Source organism: Camelina sativa, chromosome 11, assembly GCF_000633955.1.
Source record: "Camelina sativa cultivar DH55 chromosome 11, Cs, whole genome shotgun sequence".
NCBI classification, from domain to species: Eukaryota; Viridiplantae; Streptophyta; class Magnoliopsida; order Brassicales; family Brassicaceae; genus Camelina; species Camelina sativa.
The window spans coordinates 37180962-37200100 of record NC_025695.1 but is presented as its reverse complement, the minus strand read 5'-3'; the positions used below and the strand labels follow the sequence as shown (position 1 = coordinate 37200100).

Below are 19139 nucleotides of genomic sequence, written 5' to 3'. Positions count from 1 at the left end.
ACTTCAGTTGTTTTCATGAAAAGTATCAACCGTATTACGTTGCAATTTTGTTCTTTGATAAAGATTGGTTATTATGTTTATTAACCTATATATGGATGAACTATTTTTCTTTATTGCATTAAGCTTCTCGTAATTCATCAGGGTCCACCATATAGATACATATTTTTTTATTGGTAGTCTCTAAAGTCTAAAATATGGAATCCTTAATTCAGTTCCATTCAAGAATTCAGTTGATGAGTTTACCAATAAAAACTACAAAGGATACCTAACATAATTACATTCGAAATACTAGGAGGCTGTTTGATGATATGATGAAAAAGGTATGTTTACCAAATGCATATTACTTCTGTTTTTCAGTTACTTATCACCGTTCATTGATGACTCTTAATTAGTATATAAATACTGTTCTTGCAATTGACAAGCAACTAAAACTAATTTCCCTCAGTTATTTATCATTGCTCTATGTTAATGTTTATAGAGAAATTTTGGAATGAATTTTAACTAGTCGTTATATTACTCAATGAACACACTAGCTACGGATATAAGACATTGTACGGTTAAAAAGATTCTTAAAAGTTGAAAAAGTTGTAATTTTAGTTGCTTTTATCCAGTTGAGGTATATGTAATTGATGGAAATTTTTGTTCGTATATAAATATGAGAATAACTAAAAATAGTGCACAAATCCGTTTAAAAACTGTTTAAAAAATGATTTAGTTATAATGTTCTTATGATGACGATTTCAATATGCTTCTTGATTATTTTTGGCCACCAGTTGTTTTTTTTTTTTTGTTAAAGTAAAAATTAAATTAGTAGAAGACAGCCACCAGTTGTTATTAATTAGAAACAAAAATTAATTATTTTATTCTTTTTTAAACTTGCTATTAAATCAAAATTGTTTGGATCTGATAGACATAATCAACATAAGATTTACGACACTTTTTATTACCAAAATGAAAAAAGAAAACATCCTTTTCCAAATTTTGTTTAATACCCAAAGAACAAAACAAACCACATTTTTTTCTACTTTAAATTCTTACCGCACTTGACACTCTCTCATCTCATCTCATCTCTCTCTATCACGTGTGGTGGGTCAGATGGGTCACGTGCCCGGACGGCTGGTTCATTCCGACTCGTTCTTCTCATAAAAGTGGCCACGTCATTTGTTTGTCATAAATGTAATATTATCTGCTTGTCGGCGTCGAATGTCCGGAAAACACGCCGGTGATTAGATTAACGTGGCAGATCATATAAACTAACCAATCAAAAGTTACGTCTCGTTCTAGTTCTAGCCTTGAAGACCCAATCACCATCGTTTATTTATATATAAATAGTTTTCTACTACTATATGTTTTAACGAAAACGTTAATGTTTTGCTTATACTGTTTTTGTACTACTGTACATATAATATACAGTCATGTTTGATGCCAAGAAAGAAAAAGTTAAACGATAATTTAAAGAAAAATTTAAGCGATTTAAGGAAAAAGTTTCTGATCTACAGCTAAAATATTATTTGTAACAATGTTTATAGAAAATAGTGTATGATACGGAAAAAACAAAATTTATGTTACCGAAAACAAGATTTGTTACTAACTTACTGTATAACATTATAATTAGTCACTACTGTATATTATATAGTTGATGATTATATTTTGTATATATTTGCTAATTTGTATATGATTGGATATTAGCAGAAATCAAGGAAATTGCATATTATAGATAATAGACTAATCACAATCCTTCACAAATTTAACGGAACATTGCACATTTTGTCAGTGTAGTTTTCTTGAACCAAGTCAAGAAGTTTTTGTTTTTCTGATACTGTTTTGTATTTTATTTCTGATTTGATTAAATTTTATATTACTAATTAATTTTACATACAAAATCTCAATAATCTCTAGTTTCCAAAAGTACACAGAAACACACAATTCAGCTGTATCATCGATTTTCACATGTTGGACAGTGATTAGGCTTCGAGACTGATCAACATTAATTAAGAGATCTAATATTATACAATATGCAGAGATATTCAATGACAACAATAATAAGTCCGGCCAACAACGGATCATGTCATGTGTGTGTGTCCTTCGATCCATTCTTCATTCGGTGGCAACATTACTGGATGATATATTTGAGAGGAAAAAAACAAGAGACAAACTAAAGAAATAATTAAACATTTAACAGCTAATGTATTTAAGTCGTAGGTCTTATAATGTCCACATGAGTAAATATTTTCATTTTTCACCGCATCTTAGCTTCTTCTCCCATATGGTTTATAATCAATATACGTATATGTCAAGGAGAGTGAGAAATGTGCGAATCCGAATCCGATAGAGCGAGTCCATCCCTACATAGGATAATGTTCTTAATTATTATGAGCAAGAAACATACACTTGGAAGCTTGTGTAATACTATTGATATAGTGCTTCTGAAGATTTTATGTTGTTTGAATTAGTAAAATGAGAGAAAGTATGAGATTTGGCTGGAAATTAATTTAGAAAAACAAGAAAACAGGAGGAAAATTGGGTAGTGTTGCGAATAAAATGAATCGTGTTTTTAGAAGACTCTGATTTCAAATTAGTAAAATACTATATATATATATATATAGATGTATGTATTGATTGAAAAATATTATACGATAAAAAAAATAAAGGAAAAAACAAGGTAAAGTTATATTGGATTTGAGAGAAAATATTCAAGAGAAATGCTATTTATATATGATATTATCGATAAAAAAAGACAAATAATTACAAAAGTGTAGATAAACTTTCTACTTGATAAGAAACATAAATTTTTTATTTTTTAAATGAGAAAATGTCGATATTTAATTTAAAAAATATCACAATAGATGATGTTTTAAGATTTTTATATGAATTAAGAAAAATATTTAATGTTTAGCAATAAGTGTATTATTTATTTATAATAAGATATTTTATAATTATTAACCAATAGTATTTCATCAAACTTTTAAATTCTCATTGGTTTTAGAAATTTACAATTTCTTAGCATTAATTGATAAAAGCATACAGAAAATTATTTTTTTGTGATACAAAAAAAATACTAGAAAATCATCCTTTATAATGCAAAGGGAATATATACTTAGTTTGATCGAAATCTTGAAAGCATAGCAGATGACAAGTTGTTGAATGAGTGATTCTTTTGATTGTCATCATGCGAAGGCACTCAACCGTTTCTCTTTCCTAACTCTTAAGTGCATCTCAACAAATTTCTGTAACCTCATTCTCGCTAGAAGCATATGAATCTCTTTGCGGCTTCCTAACCTATTAAGAGTATCTTCATTTGGGTAACGAGTTTATACAACTTTGACCGTATCGAAGACTTTTATTTGACTGACTCGGTGACTCTTACGAAACCTCATTCCAAGATTTCTCTTGGTGATTTCGCGTGATACTTCCTATACAAAGCTTATGGAGTCCATGACATGACCTTAACGACTCGTAATGGTGAATTACTGAATTTGAGTGAAGTCTCGGCTAATCACTTAGGATCGGCAACCTTCATTATTTTATTGATGTTGGCCTTTTTGGGTTTTGCAACCGATTATTAATGCGACTCCAAGTAACACGAGGTTTTGTAGAGGAAACCACTACCGCTTTTATTGGTGTTGGCCTTCTTGTCATGAAGGTTGTAGTTCACGCCTCGAGACTTACCTTGGTTTCGATCTTTGAAGGAAATGGAACGGGCATTGCGGCTAATGTTGATTATGGAACCGGATTTGTCTCGTTTCATGTCGGTGGGGGTTTGCTGATCATCGATCGAACCTATATCAAATATGGCACTATGGCAGAAGCCTGGAAGACTCCTAAGTCCTAACTATCTAACAAATTATCACATGAATAAATATGAAGCGTGTTTGTTGACATATACACTAACAATTTGTCTAATCCCCTCAGCCAGGACGAATGACTTGGGCCGAGTAGTGAAATAAGGTATCGTTTTGGAAAAATTATCATTATCACAACAGCGTCGTTTCTCTTCATCGGTACAGTATTATACAAACAAGGTGTACTTGGGTTTATTTATTTTGTTTTTTTGGCAAAGTAATTAGGAAGTAGAAAATGTACAAAGTCCAAAATATTTCTAAATCTATATAATAATAACAATCTGAATAAATGCCAACAACAGTTGCGATTTTTCGTCGTACCTTTTCGTAAAATATGTATATTTTTTGACAGAAAATTTCAACAGTTGCATCTCTCTAAAATGTTGCGACTGTTAAATGTAGTCTGTAGAGTTGTGTCTCTTACAAACAGTTGTGTCTATTCAAATGTTCACATTTTTATAAATTTTTATATAAGTAGCTTCTCATCATTGTATTCAAATTTTCTTTATTTTATATTTTTGACAGATTTTTTTTACAATTGCGTCTCTCTTAAAAGTTGCGTCTGTTGAATATAGAGTTGTGTCTTTTACAAACAGTTGTGTCTATTCAAATGTTCACATCTTTAGAAATCTATATATAAATAACTTCTCATCATTTTATTCAAAATTTTTATATATTTGTATTAGTTAAAAGAGAATTTTATATTTTTGACAGAATTTTTTTACAGTTGCATCTCTCTCAGAAGTTGCGTCTGTTGAATATAGAGTTGTGTTTTTTACAAACAGTTATGTCTATTCAAATGTTCACATCTTTAGAAATCTATATATAAATAACTTCTCATCATTTTATTCAAAATTTTTATATATTTGTATTAGTTAAAAGAGAATTAGTTAGAAATAACGTTTCATCACTATGAAAAATTTATTGCAGTTTGATATTTTTTGTTAATCGTTGTAATATTTAATTATATTCAGTCTCTAGGTATACATCTTCAGAAAATATTAATTTTAATATATTAAAAAATACATTTTAGCCGTTTAATTGAACCATTACAATATTGGTATAATTAATATTTAAGATGACATTACTTGGATAAACTAGTCATAAATTATTATTTATTAGTTTTAAATAACTAACATATATTTAAATGAATTTTTGCAACCTTTTAATTACACCACGACAAATTTTGTTTATTTAATGAACCATTAAACCTTTTGATTTATCTTATGAACCATTTTTGGTAAATTTGATATTTATGGTTGTGTCTACAATACTAAAATATATTTAAATAATTTTTTGTTTTCGTTTAAGTAATCTTAAGATACTCTCTTTAACCATCTATTCATCGAGGATTATCATTCTATTGGTATGAATCCAAACCAAAAATTTTGTTTTTAGCTGTTAAAAAATGTGGTTCAAGTTGGTTTTTCAGAAAATGAGAGCATATTGGCTTGTATATGTTTGGTTTATTTTTTTTTTTGTCACAAGTATATATTTGTCTACTCCATGCTTTTTGATTAGAAAACTAATTGTATTATAGAAAACAATATGGATTTCTATATTTTTATTTTAAAAAAAATATATATCTGATTATGAAATATCAAGGTAAAAATAAAAATAAAATATTAAAGTTCGTTCTATTATATTTTCTAATGTTGGAAATATTCAGTTGATTGGGAGATGGAAAACCGGTGATCAACAGAAAATTGACAGTTGAGATGATTGTCCAATAAACTATCTTGACGACAAAGACTTATCTACAACTTTATATAGGTTAAGGGAATTTGTATATTTAGTTCTGGTCATAATACAATCAAATTGAAATCTTAACAAAAAAAGATAGTGAATATGAAATATTTTAAAAGTTTGAAAAGGTTTTGGATTCTGACTGCCAAAAGAAAAGAGGAGCATGTGAGAGCAATGAACCCGATCGTCCTTGGCCGACCATCTTCCTTAGACGCGCACATTGTGATGCTACATCATACACCTAAATATTATTGTTATAAGTTTTAACTATTATTGTTCCCCTCTAATATTTATTATATTATTTATTTATGTGTGACTCGGGATAATTAACCAGCATCTTAGGCGGAGAAAAATAAGTAGTAAGTACATTCAATATTAGATTAACTATATATATATATATATACTATTATAATTGCCAAAATGTTTAATGACTATAGGTTATTTTATATAGAAATATGTTTCATCCATAAAACGATAGTTGTTTGTATTATATATTCATTTTCAATACTGCCTTTATGAAAATAGATATATTCTTTTTTTTTTATAAATATATAACTGATTTTTGATTCAAGTAAATAAAATATGTGATAATTTTCTGTTTAGTTATATTCAAATTTGAGAAGATTGGTAAATTTCTTACTGATTGACTGAATAGTAATATTAATATTCATTTTTTATAAAGTAAAAATTGATTTTGAAAATAGAAATATGTTTGAGTTATGCTAAAAAGGATAAAATATTAATTTAAATGAATTTAAACAAAGCATTATGTCATATTAAGAATGGTCCTCAATTAATATTTTTAATATTTGTAATTTATTATATGATTATTTAAGAAATTTATAGTGTCTTATACAATGTATTCATAATTTTATCATTTAAAACAAAACAAAAAGAAAGAAATTTAAAAATATAATCATTTACATATCATATTTGACAACAAGAGACCAAGTTGTAATGGTTCATAAAATATACAAAAATATGACTGTAAGGTTAAGAAGAGAAGACATGATTGTAGATTGCATTTATTCATTTTTTCAAAAATTAAAAAATATTTATGAAAAGTTACTACAAAAAGACAAAAATAAAAGGTTACATTGAAAAGATGCGAACGAAAGGTTATGAATAAAAGCGAACGAAATAACACGACTGCAATGTAATCTCATGGCAGTTAATCGTAAAAATTTGTTTAATTTGATATCTGTAGCATTGATAATTATTTATTTAATCTTATGTGAAGGTAAGATTATTTTTTAAAGTATATTTTTCAAATAAAATATAAAGAATATTTTAAAAAGTTGTATGTTTTTGAAAGTTTTATTAAATAGTTTAAGAATCTCAATAGTTTAATAAATAAATTTAATTAAAGAACTTTTGTAATAAATATTTTACTAAAATGAGTTCCCTGCGATATCGCGGGGCTCCATACTTAGTTCTAAGAATAGTTCTAAGAATGATAAACCAAAATAACATAAAAAATAATTACTAATAGTTTAATTAATTAAAATATATATCATCCATTATTGTTTCTCAGAATACCAATTACAATCAGGATACGGATGGTCATGCAATATTTTGTAGTAAAAATGTTGCAAGGTCATAACTAACAAGTGATTAACGCTAAGATCACAAATGAAGGGAGAGATCAAGACACTGCTTCTTACCCTTCTCACTATTCACCACGTTATAGTGATGATCTGAAATGTCAACACCTCGTTGACCAAAATACTCTCCTTTGCATTCTCTACCTTGGTAGGATGTGGCCAACATGACATGAGAACCACTGGATCTAAAGATCGGATGGTCAGGATGAACCGCTGGAAAACAGGCAACGGAGGCAGAAGCAGGGTAGCCTAAGATGGTCAAGTGATGTCGAGAGGGAGAGGATAATAAAACAGGTACCGTGTGAAGCAAGTCATTATTGTTGACAAAATCGTAAGCCCTTTTGGCTCTTCTAGCAGCGGTTCTCTCCTTCTTGTGAGCGTTCTGGTGACCCCCTAGGGCTTGGGAGCTATGGAATTTTCTTGAACAAAAGAGGCATGGGAATACTCTTGATGAAGCTGTGTCTTCGTCTGTCTTGTTGGCTTCTTGCGTTGGCTTGATCTCTTCTTCTTCCTCCACTTCTACTTGATGGTGATGATCTTCCATTCTATGTTACTACATACACCCAAAAGTGACTAAGCATTAGATTAACTTACAATAATGCACAAAGCAACTTAGAGAGCCAACCCAAAAATGAAAAGGGTATGAATATGTCTGTACCTTGAGCTGAAGACCAAGATAGAGAGAATGTGTGAGATATGGGCTTGAGAGGATGAGTTTAAAAGGGCAAGTGTGAAGATGAGAAGTAGAAGAGAAGTCAAGTTTAAGATGGTGTTTGAGGAGAGTTGGAAACTGTGAAGAAGAATCTGTGAGTGGATTCATTAGTGTTATTATTTAAGTGTTCTGTTCTGTTGCAGAGCCAACTTTGGGAGCAGGTTCTATTGCCCGTATGGGCTTGGGAACAGTGGAGATAAGAGAGAGTCAGAGATAAAGAGAGAGAAGAGAATGAGTAAAAGGTGGTGCATGTTGATGAAAAGGAGATTGATTGGTGAGAAAGAAAGAGACGTTTGAATTGGAAAATGCAACTTCTTTTTATTTTCTATCTTGAGATTAGCATTTTTGGGTTTTGCATCTTCTCTAAATGTAACTCTATTTCCTATTGGCAGAATCATATAGTTTCATTCAACTTCCTCCGTTGTAATATTGACCATGCCTTTAATGAACTTGTATTGTTAGCTTCTTTGACACGCATTTTAATTAGCGCATCAAAGTACACCAATGATCTCCTACATAACATATCTTTACGTGAACAAGGATTAGGCAAAATGGCAAATGATATGTGTCGGTTTAATACTTTTCATGTACGCTAAAAAATGAAGAAACATTCCATTTTAGTTTCTTATATAATGACAAGTTGACTCAGCTTTGTTATTCTAATTTATTTTAATTTGGGTTACAAAGAAGTCAAATAAAAAAAAACTCTTTAAAACAAAAAAAAATCAACTTAAATCAATTTATATTGTGACACGAAAAGAATATACAAAACTAGCTAGCAACGATAGTGGATGGAAATAGAAGCAGAAGGCTCCACAACTTGAGAAGCAAATGGGTAGTCATAAAGACTGTGATGGGTCCTGACTGATCGCACTGCACCGCCCACATTCCCCTTGCAACTTGCCTCCTCCTAGTTGGCTGCCTACTACTTTCTCTAATAATAAGCCAATTTAGCTTTTATTTTGCTTTACGTTTATGGATTGTTGCGGCCCGTTTAACTTTCGTTTGTATTTTATGTTATTACGAGGCTGGAAACAACCCACTAGCCGGCCTTACATCTAAAAACCATCCGGTATCAATCTCTTTCTACTAACCTTGCCGTAGTGAAATTAGGCCGAGTATTAAAGATAATCTTCTGAAGATTAGAGGACCAAGGCAAAATTTGATTTGCATCAAAGGCAATACAAACTTCTGATTTGGATTCGTTTACATGCCAATTTTGATAGAAAGACTTGCAAAGTTTCTCTGTAATACGTGGTTTTGATTTGGATTCGGTTACATGATTTGCTCTTTCCATGTAGTAACGATGCAGGTCCCTCTGCACTTGCTGTTTTCTTAATCCTTACTGCAAGTACAATTTGGATTGTGTTGTGTGTTCAACTCTTTTAAGACTAGGTTAAGTTTCAGAGTTAAGTCGGAGTGGTAGTAGCTAGTAGAAGTTGTTGCTAAAATCTCTATGTGAGCCTGAGAGTGTACTGCAGCAAAATTATAAACCAATGTATGAGTTTTTCTTTTACTCTCTAGCTGTACTAGATCTCTGTCAAGCAAACAGAAAACAGAGAAAGATGCTAAGCAAGTTTCCTCAAGATGATTAATTTAATATACTAAGAAAAACAACATAGAGGGACTCAAAAAGATTTTGGTGGGTTTAGTTTTCTTTTTTCTAATTTTGCATAAACTTTAACCAACAATTGGAGTAATGAGAAATCTAAGTTAGGCTCTAGCTCAGAGGATAAATCCCATTGAGATTGATTGCCACAATATTCGTTATCAAATCAAAGCTTAGGAATCTCAAAGCTCTTTATATCACTAGTGACAACCAGTTGGCTGATATACTCACTAAACCATTATAGCCGAAGCCATTTCATTCACTGATTACTCGTATGTCACTGTCAAACCTCTACAATACTTCTCTATCTCCGGATTAAAAGGTTTGTGAGGATGTATATGTTGGCTTAAGCATGGAGTCAACTTGAGAAATAGGATAATCCTTATCTAACCGAGCTATGGGTAAGAGATAAGGACTAAGGATGTTAGGAGTTATCTAACATAAGTGTTTTCCTATTAGGATTAGGACTAAGGTTTTATATATAAGGAGATGTCTAGTTGTGACATAACTTATGATTTGAGAGAGAGAGATTGTGAGGCTTAAGTTTTGAGATAATTTTCTTAAGCAATAAAGAAGGTGTTCTTTGAGACAATCTTAAACTTCTTAAATCAACTTCAAAAGAATATTTGGTATCAGAGCTAAAAAGAAACAATGGCAAAGAATGAAGACATTGAAGCTACTTCGAGTTCGAAGAAAGAAGGAGGTGGACCTTCCTCAATCAAGTGCCCTATGTTAACCTCTAGCAATTACACTGTTTGGGCCATGCGGATGAGGATTCTCCTTAGAGTAAACAAGGCAAAGGATATTATAGAAACAGGAGACGATGATGCGGATGTCAACGACATGGCTATGGCCTTGTTGTTCCAATCGATTCCTGAGTCGTTGATCCTTCAAGTTGGTGAGTTAGACAACGCAAAGAAAGTCTTGGAAGCCATCAAGACGAGACATGTTGGATCAGATCGAGTCAAACAATCTAGGCTACAAACCTTGATGGCAGAATTCGACCGGTTGAAGATGAAGGATGTAGAGACCATTGATGAGTTCGTTGGAAAGCTATCAGAAACCTCGTCGAAATCAGCTGCTCTCAGAGAAGATATTGAGGAATCCAAGCTTGTAAAGAAATTTCTTAAGAGCCTTCCTCGGAGAAGGTATATCCACATCGTGGCATCACTTGAGCAAATTTTGGATCTCAATAAAACAAGCTTTGAAGATATTGTGGGACGCTTGAAGACTTACGAAGAACATATAACCGAGGAAGAAGAGACACAAGAAGATCAAAGCAAGTTGATGTACACAAACTCAGAGTCGCAAGTACAACCAGCAAATCACGACTTTAATGGAGGATACAGTGGAGGGTATCAAGGCAGAGGTCGTGGAGGACGTTTCAGGGGAAGATGTCGTGGAAGGTTCGATGGAGCAAGAGACCTGTCCGAGATAGAATGTTTCCGATGTGATAAAGTTGGACACTATGCTTCAGAGTGTTCTCATCGATTGCTTAAACTACAAGAAACACAGGAGAACAACGTTAAAGATACGGACGAGGCAGACGAGCTTATGATGCACGAGGTAGTGTACTTAAACGAGAAGAGGGTGGTGCCAAGTAAATATGAAACAAGTAATGGAGAAGACAATACTTGGTATCTTGATAATGGGGCTAGCAACCACATGACTGGAAACTGAAGGTATTTTTCTTGTTTGGACTACACTATCACCGGAAAAGTAAGGTTTGGTGATGATTCCCGCATTGACATCAAATGAAAAGGATCTATCGAGCTTGTTGATATGAATGGTGAGGCAAGAACAATGACTGAAGTATATTACATTCCAGGTTTGAAGAGTAATATTATTAGTCATGGACAAGCTACTGAAGCTGGTTGCAACGTGAGAATGAGAGGAGAACTCTTCAGATGTGGGACATTGTTTGTATCCCAACAAACCTCCCCTCAAACTATGCACCACGATACTTTGGCCTCCCCTTCAGCGAAACCCAGGTACCTAGGCTCCGGTACCCTTTTATTCCTGAAGTATTCTTAACGGTGTATGATCGTAATGGAAAATTACTTGTCAAGGCTTCTAGATCAAATAACCGCCTATATAAGGTTTGTATGAAGATAAATGACACATTGTGTCTGAGCCTAACAACGATGAGTGATTCAAGTAGGTGGCATGCACGCCTAGGACAGATAAATCATGATACGTTGAAGTCAATGATGGAGAGGGAGCTTATTATTGGAACACCTCAAGTAAAATTTGAAAAAGAAATTTGTGGATCCTGTCTTTGAGGTAAACAAGCAAAAAAAATGTTTCCTAAGGCTTCATTGTATCGAGCAACAAAAGTGCTAGAACTCATTCATGGTGATCTATGCGGTCCTATTAAACCAAGTACAATGTCTGGGAATAAATACATTTTTGTGCTCATAGATGATCACTCAAGGTACATGTGGACGATACTGCTGAAAGAAAAGAGTGATGCATTCGACAAGTTCAAGAAATTTAAGGTTGTGGTAGAACAAGAGTCAGGAGAGATGATAAAAACATTCCGGACAGACAGAGGAGGAGAATTTATGTCACATGAGTTTGATTCCTTCTATGCTGTTTCAGGGATTAAACGACATCTTACAGCTCCATATACACCACAACATAATGGCGTTGTGGAGAGGAGAAACATGACTTTATTGGAGATGACCATGAGCATTATGAAGCACATGAGTGTCCCGAGTTACTTGTGGGGGAGAAGCAATCAGACACTCGACATATTTATTGAATCGAGTAGCTACAAGGGCAGTCAAGGATAGAACTCCATATGAAGTTTTACGAAACAAGAAACCGAATGTTAACCATCTGCGTATATTTGGGTGCATCGCATACGCAAGAGTGGAAACACCACACCTAAGAAAGCTAGATGATAGATCCCGTAAACTGGTACACCTAGGAACAGAGCCAGGAACAAAAGCTTATCGACTAGTTGATCCAAAAACGCATAAAGTAGTGGTGAGCCGTGATGTTGTTTTCGATGAATCAAGAGGTTGGAACTGGAACCAAGGTAGTCAAGAACAAAGTAGATCTGGGAGCTTCAAAATCCAGCTTGGTGAATTCGGAAATCGTGGAATAGGAGAGTTTGACATGAATGCTACAATTGGTGCTTACGGAAACAATGATGCAAACTCAGAAACTGCAGGTTTGGAAACAGAGGCCGAAATAGAGGACAACGTTGTCAACGAACAAAAATTTGCAGAATCAGACTCCAATGCTAGTAGTAGAGGCGAAGTGAAAGATGAGGAAGAAGAGGATGGTGGAGAACAAGGGCAACTCGTGTTAAGAAGATCTGTGAGAGTAGTTACTAAGCCTAAATATCTTAATGATTATGTGTTGCTCACTGAGGAAGAAGGAGAAAGGTTGCTAATGTGCTTGAACAATGAACCAAGAGATTTTAAAGAAGCAAAGGACTCCAAAAGCTGGTTAAAAGCATGTAAAGATGAGATAAACTCAATCACAAGGAATCGGACTTGGGATCTGGTTGACCTTCCATAAGGTGCAAAATCTATTGGCTTGAAATGGGTTTTCAAGTTGAAAAGAAACTCTGATGGCACCATAAACAAATATTAGGCTAGATTGGTTGCAAAGGGTTATGTGCAGAAGTATGGAATCGACTTCGAAGATGTGTTCGCTCTTGTTGCTCGAATTGAGACAATTCGTCTCCTCATCAGCTTTGCTGCATCTAGAGGATGGGAAATACACCATCTTGACGTCAAAACGACATTTCTTAATGGTAAGCTGAAGGAGACGGTGTATGTCTCGCAACCAGAAGGTTTTGTACTTCAGGGAGCGAAGACAAAGTTTACAAGCTGCGCAAAGCATTTTATGGCCTGCGACAAGCTCTGAGAGCGTGGAACGAAAAACTTAACCAGGTTTGCAAGGAACTACAGTTTAGAAGGTGTTCGAAAGAAACGTCAGTTTACCGGAGAAAGGTGAATCATGAAGTGCTTCTTGTTGCAGTTTATGTCGATGATATATTTGTCTCAGGAACTAGCTTAAAGATTATAAAGAACTTCAAGAAGGAGATGGCATCAAAATTCGAAATAAGCGACCTGGGGAAGTTGACTTACTATCTTGGAATTGAAGTAAGTCAAACACAGGAAGGGATAACTCTAAATCAAGAACGATACGCATTGAAAATCTTGGAGGAAGCTGGAATGAAAGACTGCAATTCGACACATACACCAATGGAGGAAGGCTTAAAACTGTCAAAAGCAACAAAAGAAAAGGATATTGATGGAACGACCTACAGGAGGATCATAGGATCACTTTGTTACGTGTTACACACACGGCCTGACCTTTCATATTGTGTAGGTATTTTAAGTCGCTACATTCAGAGTCCTAAAGAATCACATGGAGCCGCCATGAAGCAATGTCTAAGAAGTACAATAGGACATGTGTTTTACCTAGATGAGAGTTTGATTACTTGGTGTTCCCAAACACAAGACACAATGTCATTGTCTTCGTGTGAAGCAGAATTCATGGCTGCAACCGAGGCAGCAAGGCAGGCGATTTGGCTCCAAGAACTTCTTAGTGAGATTACCGAGCTACCATGTGAGAAAGTGCTTATTCGAATAGATAATCAATCCGCTATTGCTCTTACAAAGAACCCGATGTTTCACCGGTCGGAGCAAACATATACACACAAGGTACCATTTCATTCGAGAATGGTCAAGTCGAAGTTGAGCATGTTCCAGAGGAGGAACAAAAAGCGGACATCTTAACAAAGGCCTTAGGAAGAACCAAGTTTAAGGAGATGAGAGATCTCATTGATGTGAAGGACATGAACAAGCAAGACTTCAAGCTTAGAAGGGAGAATGTTAGCTTAAGCATGAAGTCAACTTGAGAAATAGGATAATCCTTATCTAACTGAGCTATGGTTAAGAGATAAGGACTAAAGATGTTAGGAGTTATCTAACATAAGTGTTTTCCTATTAGGATTAGGACTAAGGTTTTATACATGAGAAGATAGTCTAGTTGTGACTTAACTTATGATTTGAGAGAGAGAGATTGTGAGGCTTAAGTTTTGAGATAATTTTCATAAGCAATAAAGAAAGTGTTCTTTGAGACAATCTTAAACTTCTTAAATCAACTTCAAAACAATAGTATAGTATAATGAGTATACTTTACTCATTTGTATTTATACTTTGTATTATATCTACTTTAGCTTAGTACGTATTAGAGATTACACATGTAATATACTTTAGCTTAGTATAAGAGATTACACATGTGTATAACCGACTTTGTAAACACTTTACTCGTTAATGATAATTATCAGAAGCTTAGTTTTACTCTCTCTCTCTCTCTCTCTCTCTCTCTCTTCAGCTCCGTTTCTCTGTCTAATTCGCATCTTCTTGACCTCGAGTCTGTTAGAGAAATCTTGAATTTATTCAGGGTACAGAGTTGGGGTGAGTTATACAGATTTGCTGAATTTATTAATGACCAACCCAAATAGAGACCAGTGCATAGTTGATACAGTTGAAGCCAAAAGTTAATCAATTTGATGAAATTATCAACTGTACTAGCTATAAGTTCTGTCCTTTTCAGATTGCAATCCAATTTTATGTCTCCAACGTTTTTGTGGCTATGCAAGTGCTTTATGCATTATAAAATTTCTTCTAATTTCGACTCCCAGAGCTTTTTTATTTTCTTTGTTTAACGTCTAAACCATTGCATTGATTTAAGAACGAGATACAATGTAAGCGTCGTGAGGCAAAACTAATGAAACTTAAGTGATCAAAAAATTCAACGTTACTCCTTTTGTCATGATGTGCCATTTTAAAAGTATCCAATGAATTGGATTTTAAAATCATATATTAATATTTTATTGTAAATAAGATATATATATATATATATATATATATATATTTTTAGTTAGAGGAAAAATCATATTTGTTTTTACTTTAATACACTAATTTAATTTTTATATTTTAAACTTATGATTACAATTATTATAATCATCTAAAACTAAATTATCGTCTACTAAAATTTTTGTCAAATATTCATCATTTCAAATATTACTCACAACATATTTTACATGCAAATATGAGATAATCCGTCAAAGCGTTCAATATACGTTTATTCTATATTTAACCACGAATAATGTGTTCTTACACCCAAAAATATCTTATTGTCAAAGTATCTTTATTATCATCATCTATAAAATATTTCAATAAGCTAATTAAACCAATTTTCTCCCTTTAATTTCACTTTGACATAGTTCTTTTAACCATTAATTTTTTTTTGGCAATTTCTTTAACCAGTAAATTGTTTACTAAAAAGATATTTTGGATGAAAGACTCAAAAAAAAAATCTACAGTTTATGACCAACTCAATAAAATTTGAGAAATTGAAAGACAATAAATTTGACATAATGAAAAATGAAAATAATAAGCACGATGATATAGTATGAGCCTTACGTAGTTTAGCAATTCAAAATAGAAACTAAAATAGATAATCTAAAAACATTATATATTTCTTTTTAAAAGAACAAAAAATTGATCTGACATATTATTAAATGAAAAAAACTAACACGGAAATTTATATAATGACACATGTCGGGATCACATTAATAACATATTTTGATATGTGGTCACCATATTAAATTAATAACTTGACATATGTCATCATCACACATTAACGACTAACATTAGAAACCAAATTTTACAATTTACATAATAAAATTGTTAGCTTTCATTTTCTAATTTTTTGATATGTGTCAAAATCTCTTGTCGCGATCATGTTAATTACTAAATATAATAAAAAAAGAATTTATAAGTAATTATTTATTGTTACTTATGTACACATTTCATTTTTATAATAGGTTTAGAACTTTTATTTTTTTAAGAAATTATTTTAGTAAATTTAGATTTGACACATGTCAAAATTGTATCGAAATAATTGACACGTGTCACGATTATTTAGTGAGTAATTTTGTAATCAACTTTTATATAATAAGATATTTAGAAGTTTTTGTTTAATTCATTTAATCTAATTTTTCTGAAGTTTCTATTGAAAATTATGAAGTGAAAACAATACACTTCACGGCGTTATCATTTTATGACAATGACATCTTTATACCATTTATATTTTTTTGTATATACATTATAAAACGAAAAGTAAATACTTTCATTTTTTAATGTATATACATTTTTGAAGACTAATTTGAACCAACATGTATATCAATACAATAAAACTAGAATATGTTTCTCTTCAGGTGATGATACCTTAGCCTTTTGGAGAAACCTGGAGCTGACACATTATTTAAAACAGATAACCAATCAAAATATAAGAATAAATACAACTCAGCATATTCATCCAATAATAAATTTTCTTTTTTTTTTCCTCTATTCCACATGTACATATGTGAAGCATCATATAATTTTAGTCATTTAAAAGCTCACAAACGCTTAAACTGCTTTTTTTTATAAAGCTTGAAGAAAATTTATAATGAAGTTACTTCTCGATTTTATGCAAGATTTTTGTGGATGATAGCAATTCAAAATTCTCCAGAAAAGATAAAAAAATTAAATCAATCAGTAAATTTCTACAGAATTATCAATTGGATTGTAAATTTGTAATTTTTCTAACTACAAGGTTACGTATCAGATAAAGAAATACTTTGGTGCAAATAATGTAAAGAAAAATGGCACCATCGGTGCTGCTGCTTTCAAGCAAAACGCATAGATCCCTTAATTATATTCTATTGTTTGTTTTTCTGTGTCAGAAATTGGCTACAAGAAATTTCTAAATTTATTACGAACTTTTTTATCATGAATATTATGTACAGAATCAGAGGAAAACTTCTCTTATGTCCAAGACCGGCTTCAGGGCCGGACAACGGGTTGGTCGGCTAAATTGTTGTCTAAAGGGGGTAAGGAGGTGATGATTAAGTCGGTGGCGACGGCTGTCCCTACCTTTGTGATGTCTTGTTTTTGCCTCCCAAAAATGAATACATCCAAGCTTACTAGTGCAGTGGCGAAGTTTTGGTGGAGTTCTAATGGTCAGACCGGGGGTATGCACTGATGGCTTGGGAGAAGCTATGCTGCAGCCAGCAGATCGGTGGTTTGGATTTCAGGAATGTTGATGATTTTAATAAGGCACTGTTGGCTAAACAGTTATGGCGGCTGATTGAGGTTCCGGACTCACTGTTTGCCAGGGTTTTCAAAAGTCGATACTACCGGAATTCGGATCCCATGGACCCGATACGATCTTACTCTACATCCTATGGATGGCAAAGTATAGTATCAGCTCGATCTTTGGTACACAACGGGTTTATTAAAAGGGTTGGCTCCGGTGACACAATTTCTATATGGACTGATCCCTGGGTTCCAGCTCAATTCCCAATACCAGCTATAAGCAACGGTCCTTTTAATGACCCAACTCTCCGTTTGTCTCAGTTCATGGATGCTCAAACGAATACTTGGCATCGAGATCGGCTCGAGGAGTTTTTTGATCCTGTGGATGTTACTTTGATAGAGATTATTCCTTTTAGTAATGTCCCGTTGGCAGATTCTTTTGGGTGGCATTTCACAAAGTGCGGTAAATATACGACTAAATCAGGGTATGATACGGCACGTCTAGGTTCTTCTCCTCCCTTTCAGGCTTTTGGGTCTGGTCCTGAGATTACACCTCTTCTTGCTAAGGTTTGGCAGGTCCATTGTCCACCAAAACTAAAACATTTCATGTGGCAAGTTTTGACGGGCTGTATCTCGGTTTCAGATAATTTGAGCAGGCGGGGCATTGCATGCGATGTTGGATGTATGAGGTGTGGGGCGGATGTGGAGACTACTAATCATGCTATTTTCAGGTGCCCGCCAGCCCGTCAGGTATGGGCTTTGGCCTATGTGCCCATGGGGCCACTTCAGTTCCTGACGGAGTCCATCTATGCTAATGTGGATCATTTTCTGGGTTCTATGAATCCGGGGTCCCAAACAAAGGTGTTTCCTTGGCTAATGTGGCAAATATGGAAGGCGTGGAATGCTCGGGTGTTTGAGAACCAGATTGAGGATCCGGCTGACATTGTGCGCGTCGCACAAGGGGAAGCGTCCTCGTGGCTGCAGGCTCATGTGGAAGCTGAGGTTGAGGAGGTTCCCTCCTCCCCTATCGTTCATGCAATTAGGTCACGCGGGAGTTTTCCTCCCTACTCTCCGGCTTATTCCGGACATCGGTGTTTTGTCGATGGCTCCTAGAAGGAGACAAATGTTTTTGCAGGTGCAAGATGGTTTTGCACTTCTTTGCAGGGATCACCACCATTACTTGGAGCCACCAACTATCAGCGCAGCCTATCTCGTTGCATGTAGAGGTTGAAGCTTTCGTTTGGGCGATGAGATGCATGATTGGCCACGATATCCGGGATGTGGCTTTCTTTACAGACAGTTCAGATTTGTTGAAGATAGTGTCTTCTCCTCACGACTGGCCGGCTTTCATTACCTACTTAGATGGCATCAAGACAGATAGGGAGGAATTTTCTTCTTTTTCTTTATCTTATGTTTCTCGTAATGCAAATGTAAAAGCGGATAATCTGGCACGCTATGCGCGTTTATCTTTGCTTCTTGTTCTGTTTGTAAACAACATTCCTTCAAATTAGC

At 33.7% G+C, this 19139-nt stretch overlaps 1 protein-coding gene across 1 annotated transcript; it reads right to left on the bottom strand.

Moving 5' to 3' along the window:
* Window positions 7044–8008, bottom strand: LOC104725372 (protein LATE FLOWERING). Its single transcript, XM_010444038.2, has 2 exons — window positions 7851–8008; window positions 7044–7745 (listed from the first exon to the last, which is right to left on the bottom strand). Exon 2 carries the CDS (start codon window positions 7734–7736, stop codon window positions 7215–7217), a length of 522 nt encoding a protein of 173 aa, XP_010442340.1. The 5' UTR covers window positions 7737–7745; window positions 7851–8008; the 3' UTR covers window positions 7044–7214.

What these genes read in the sequence shown, in the direction of transcription:
- LOC104725372 (XM_010444038.2), bottom strand. Translation starts at nt 7,736, where the DNA reads ATGGAAGATCATCACCATCAAGTAGAAGTGGAGGAAGAAGAAGAGATC.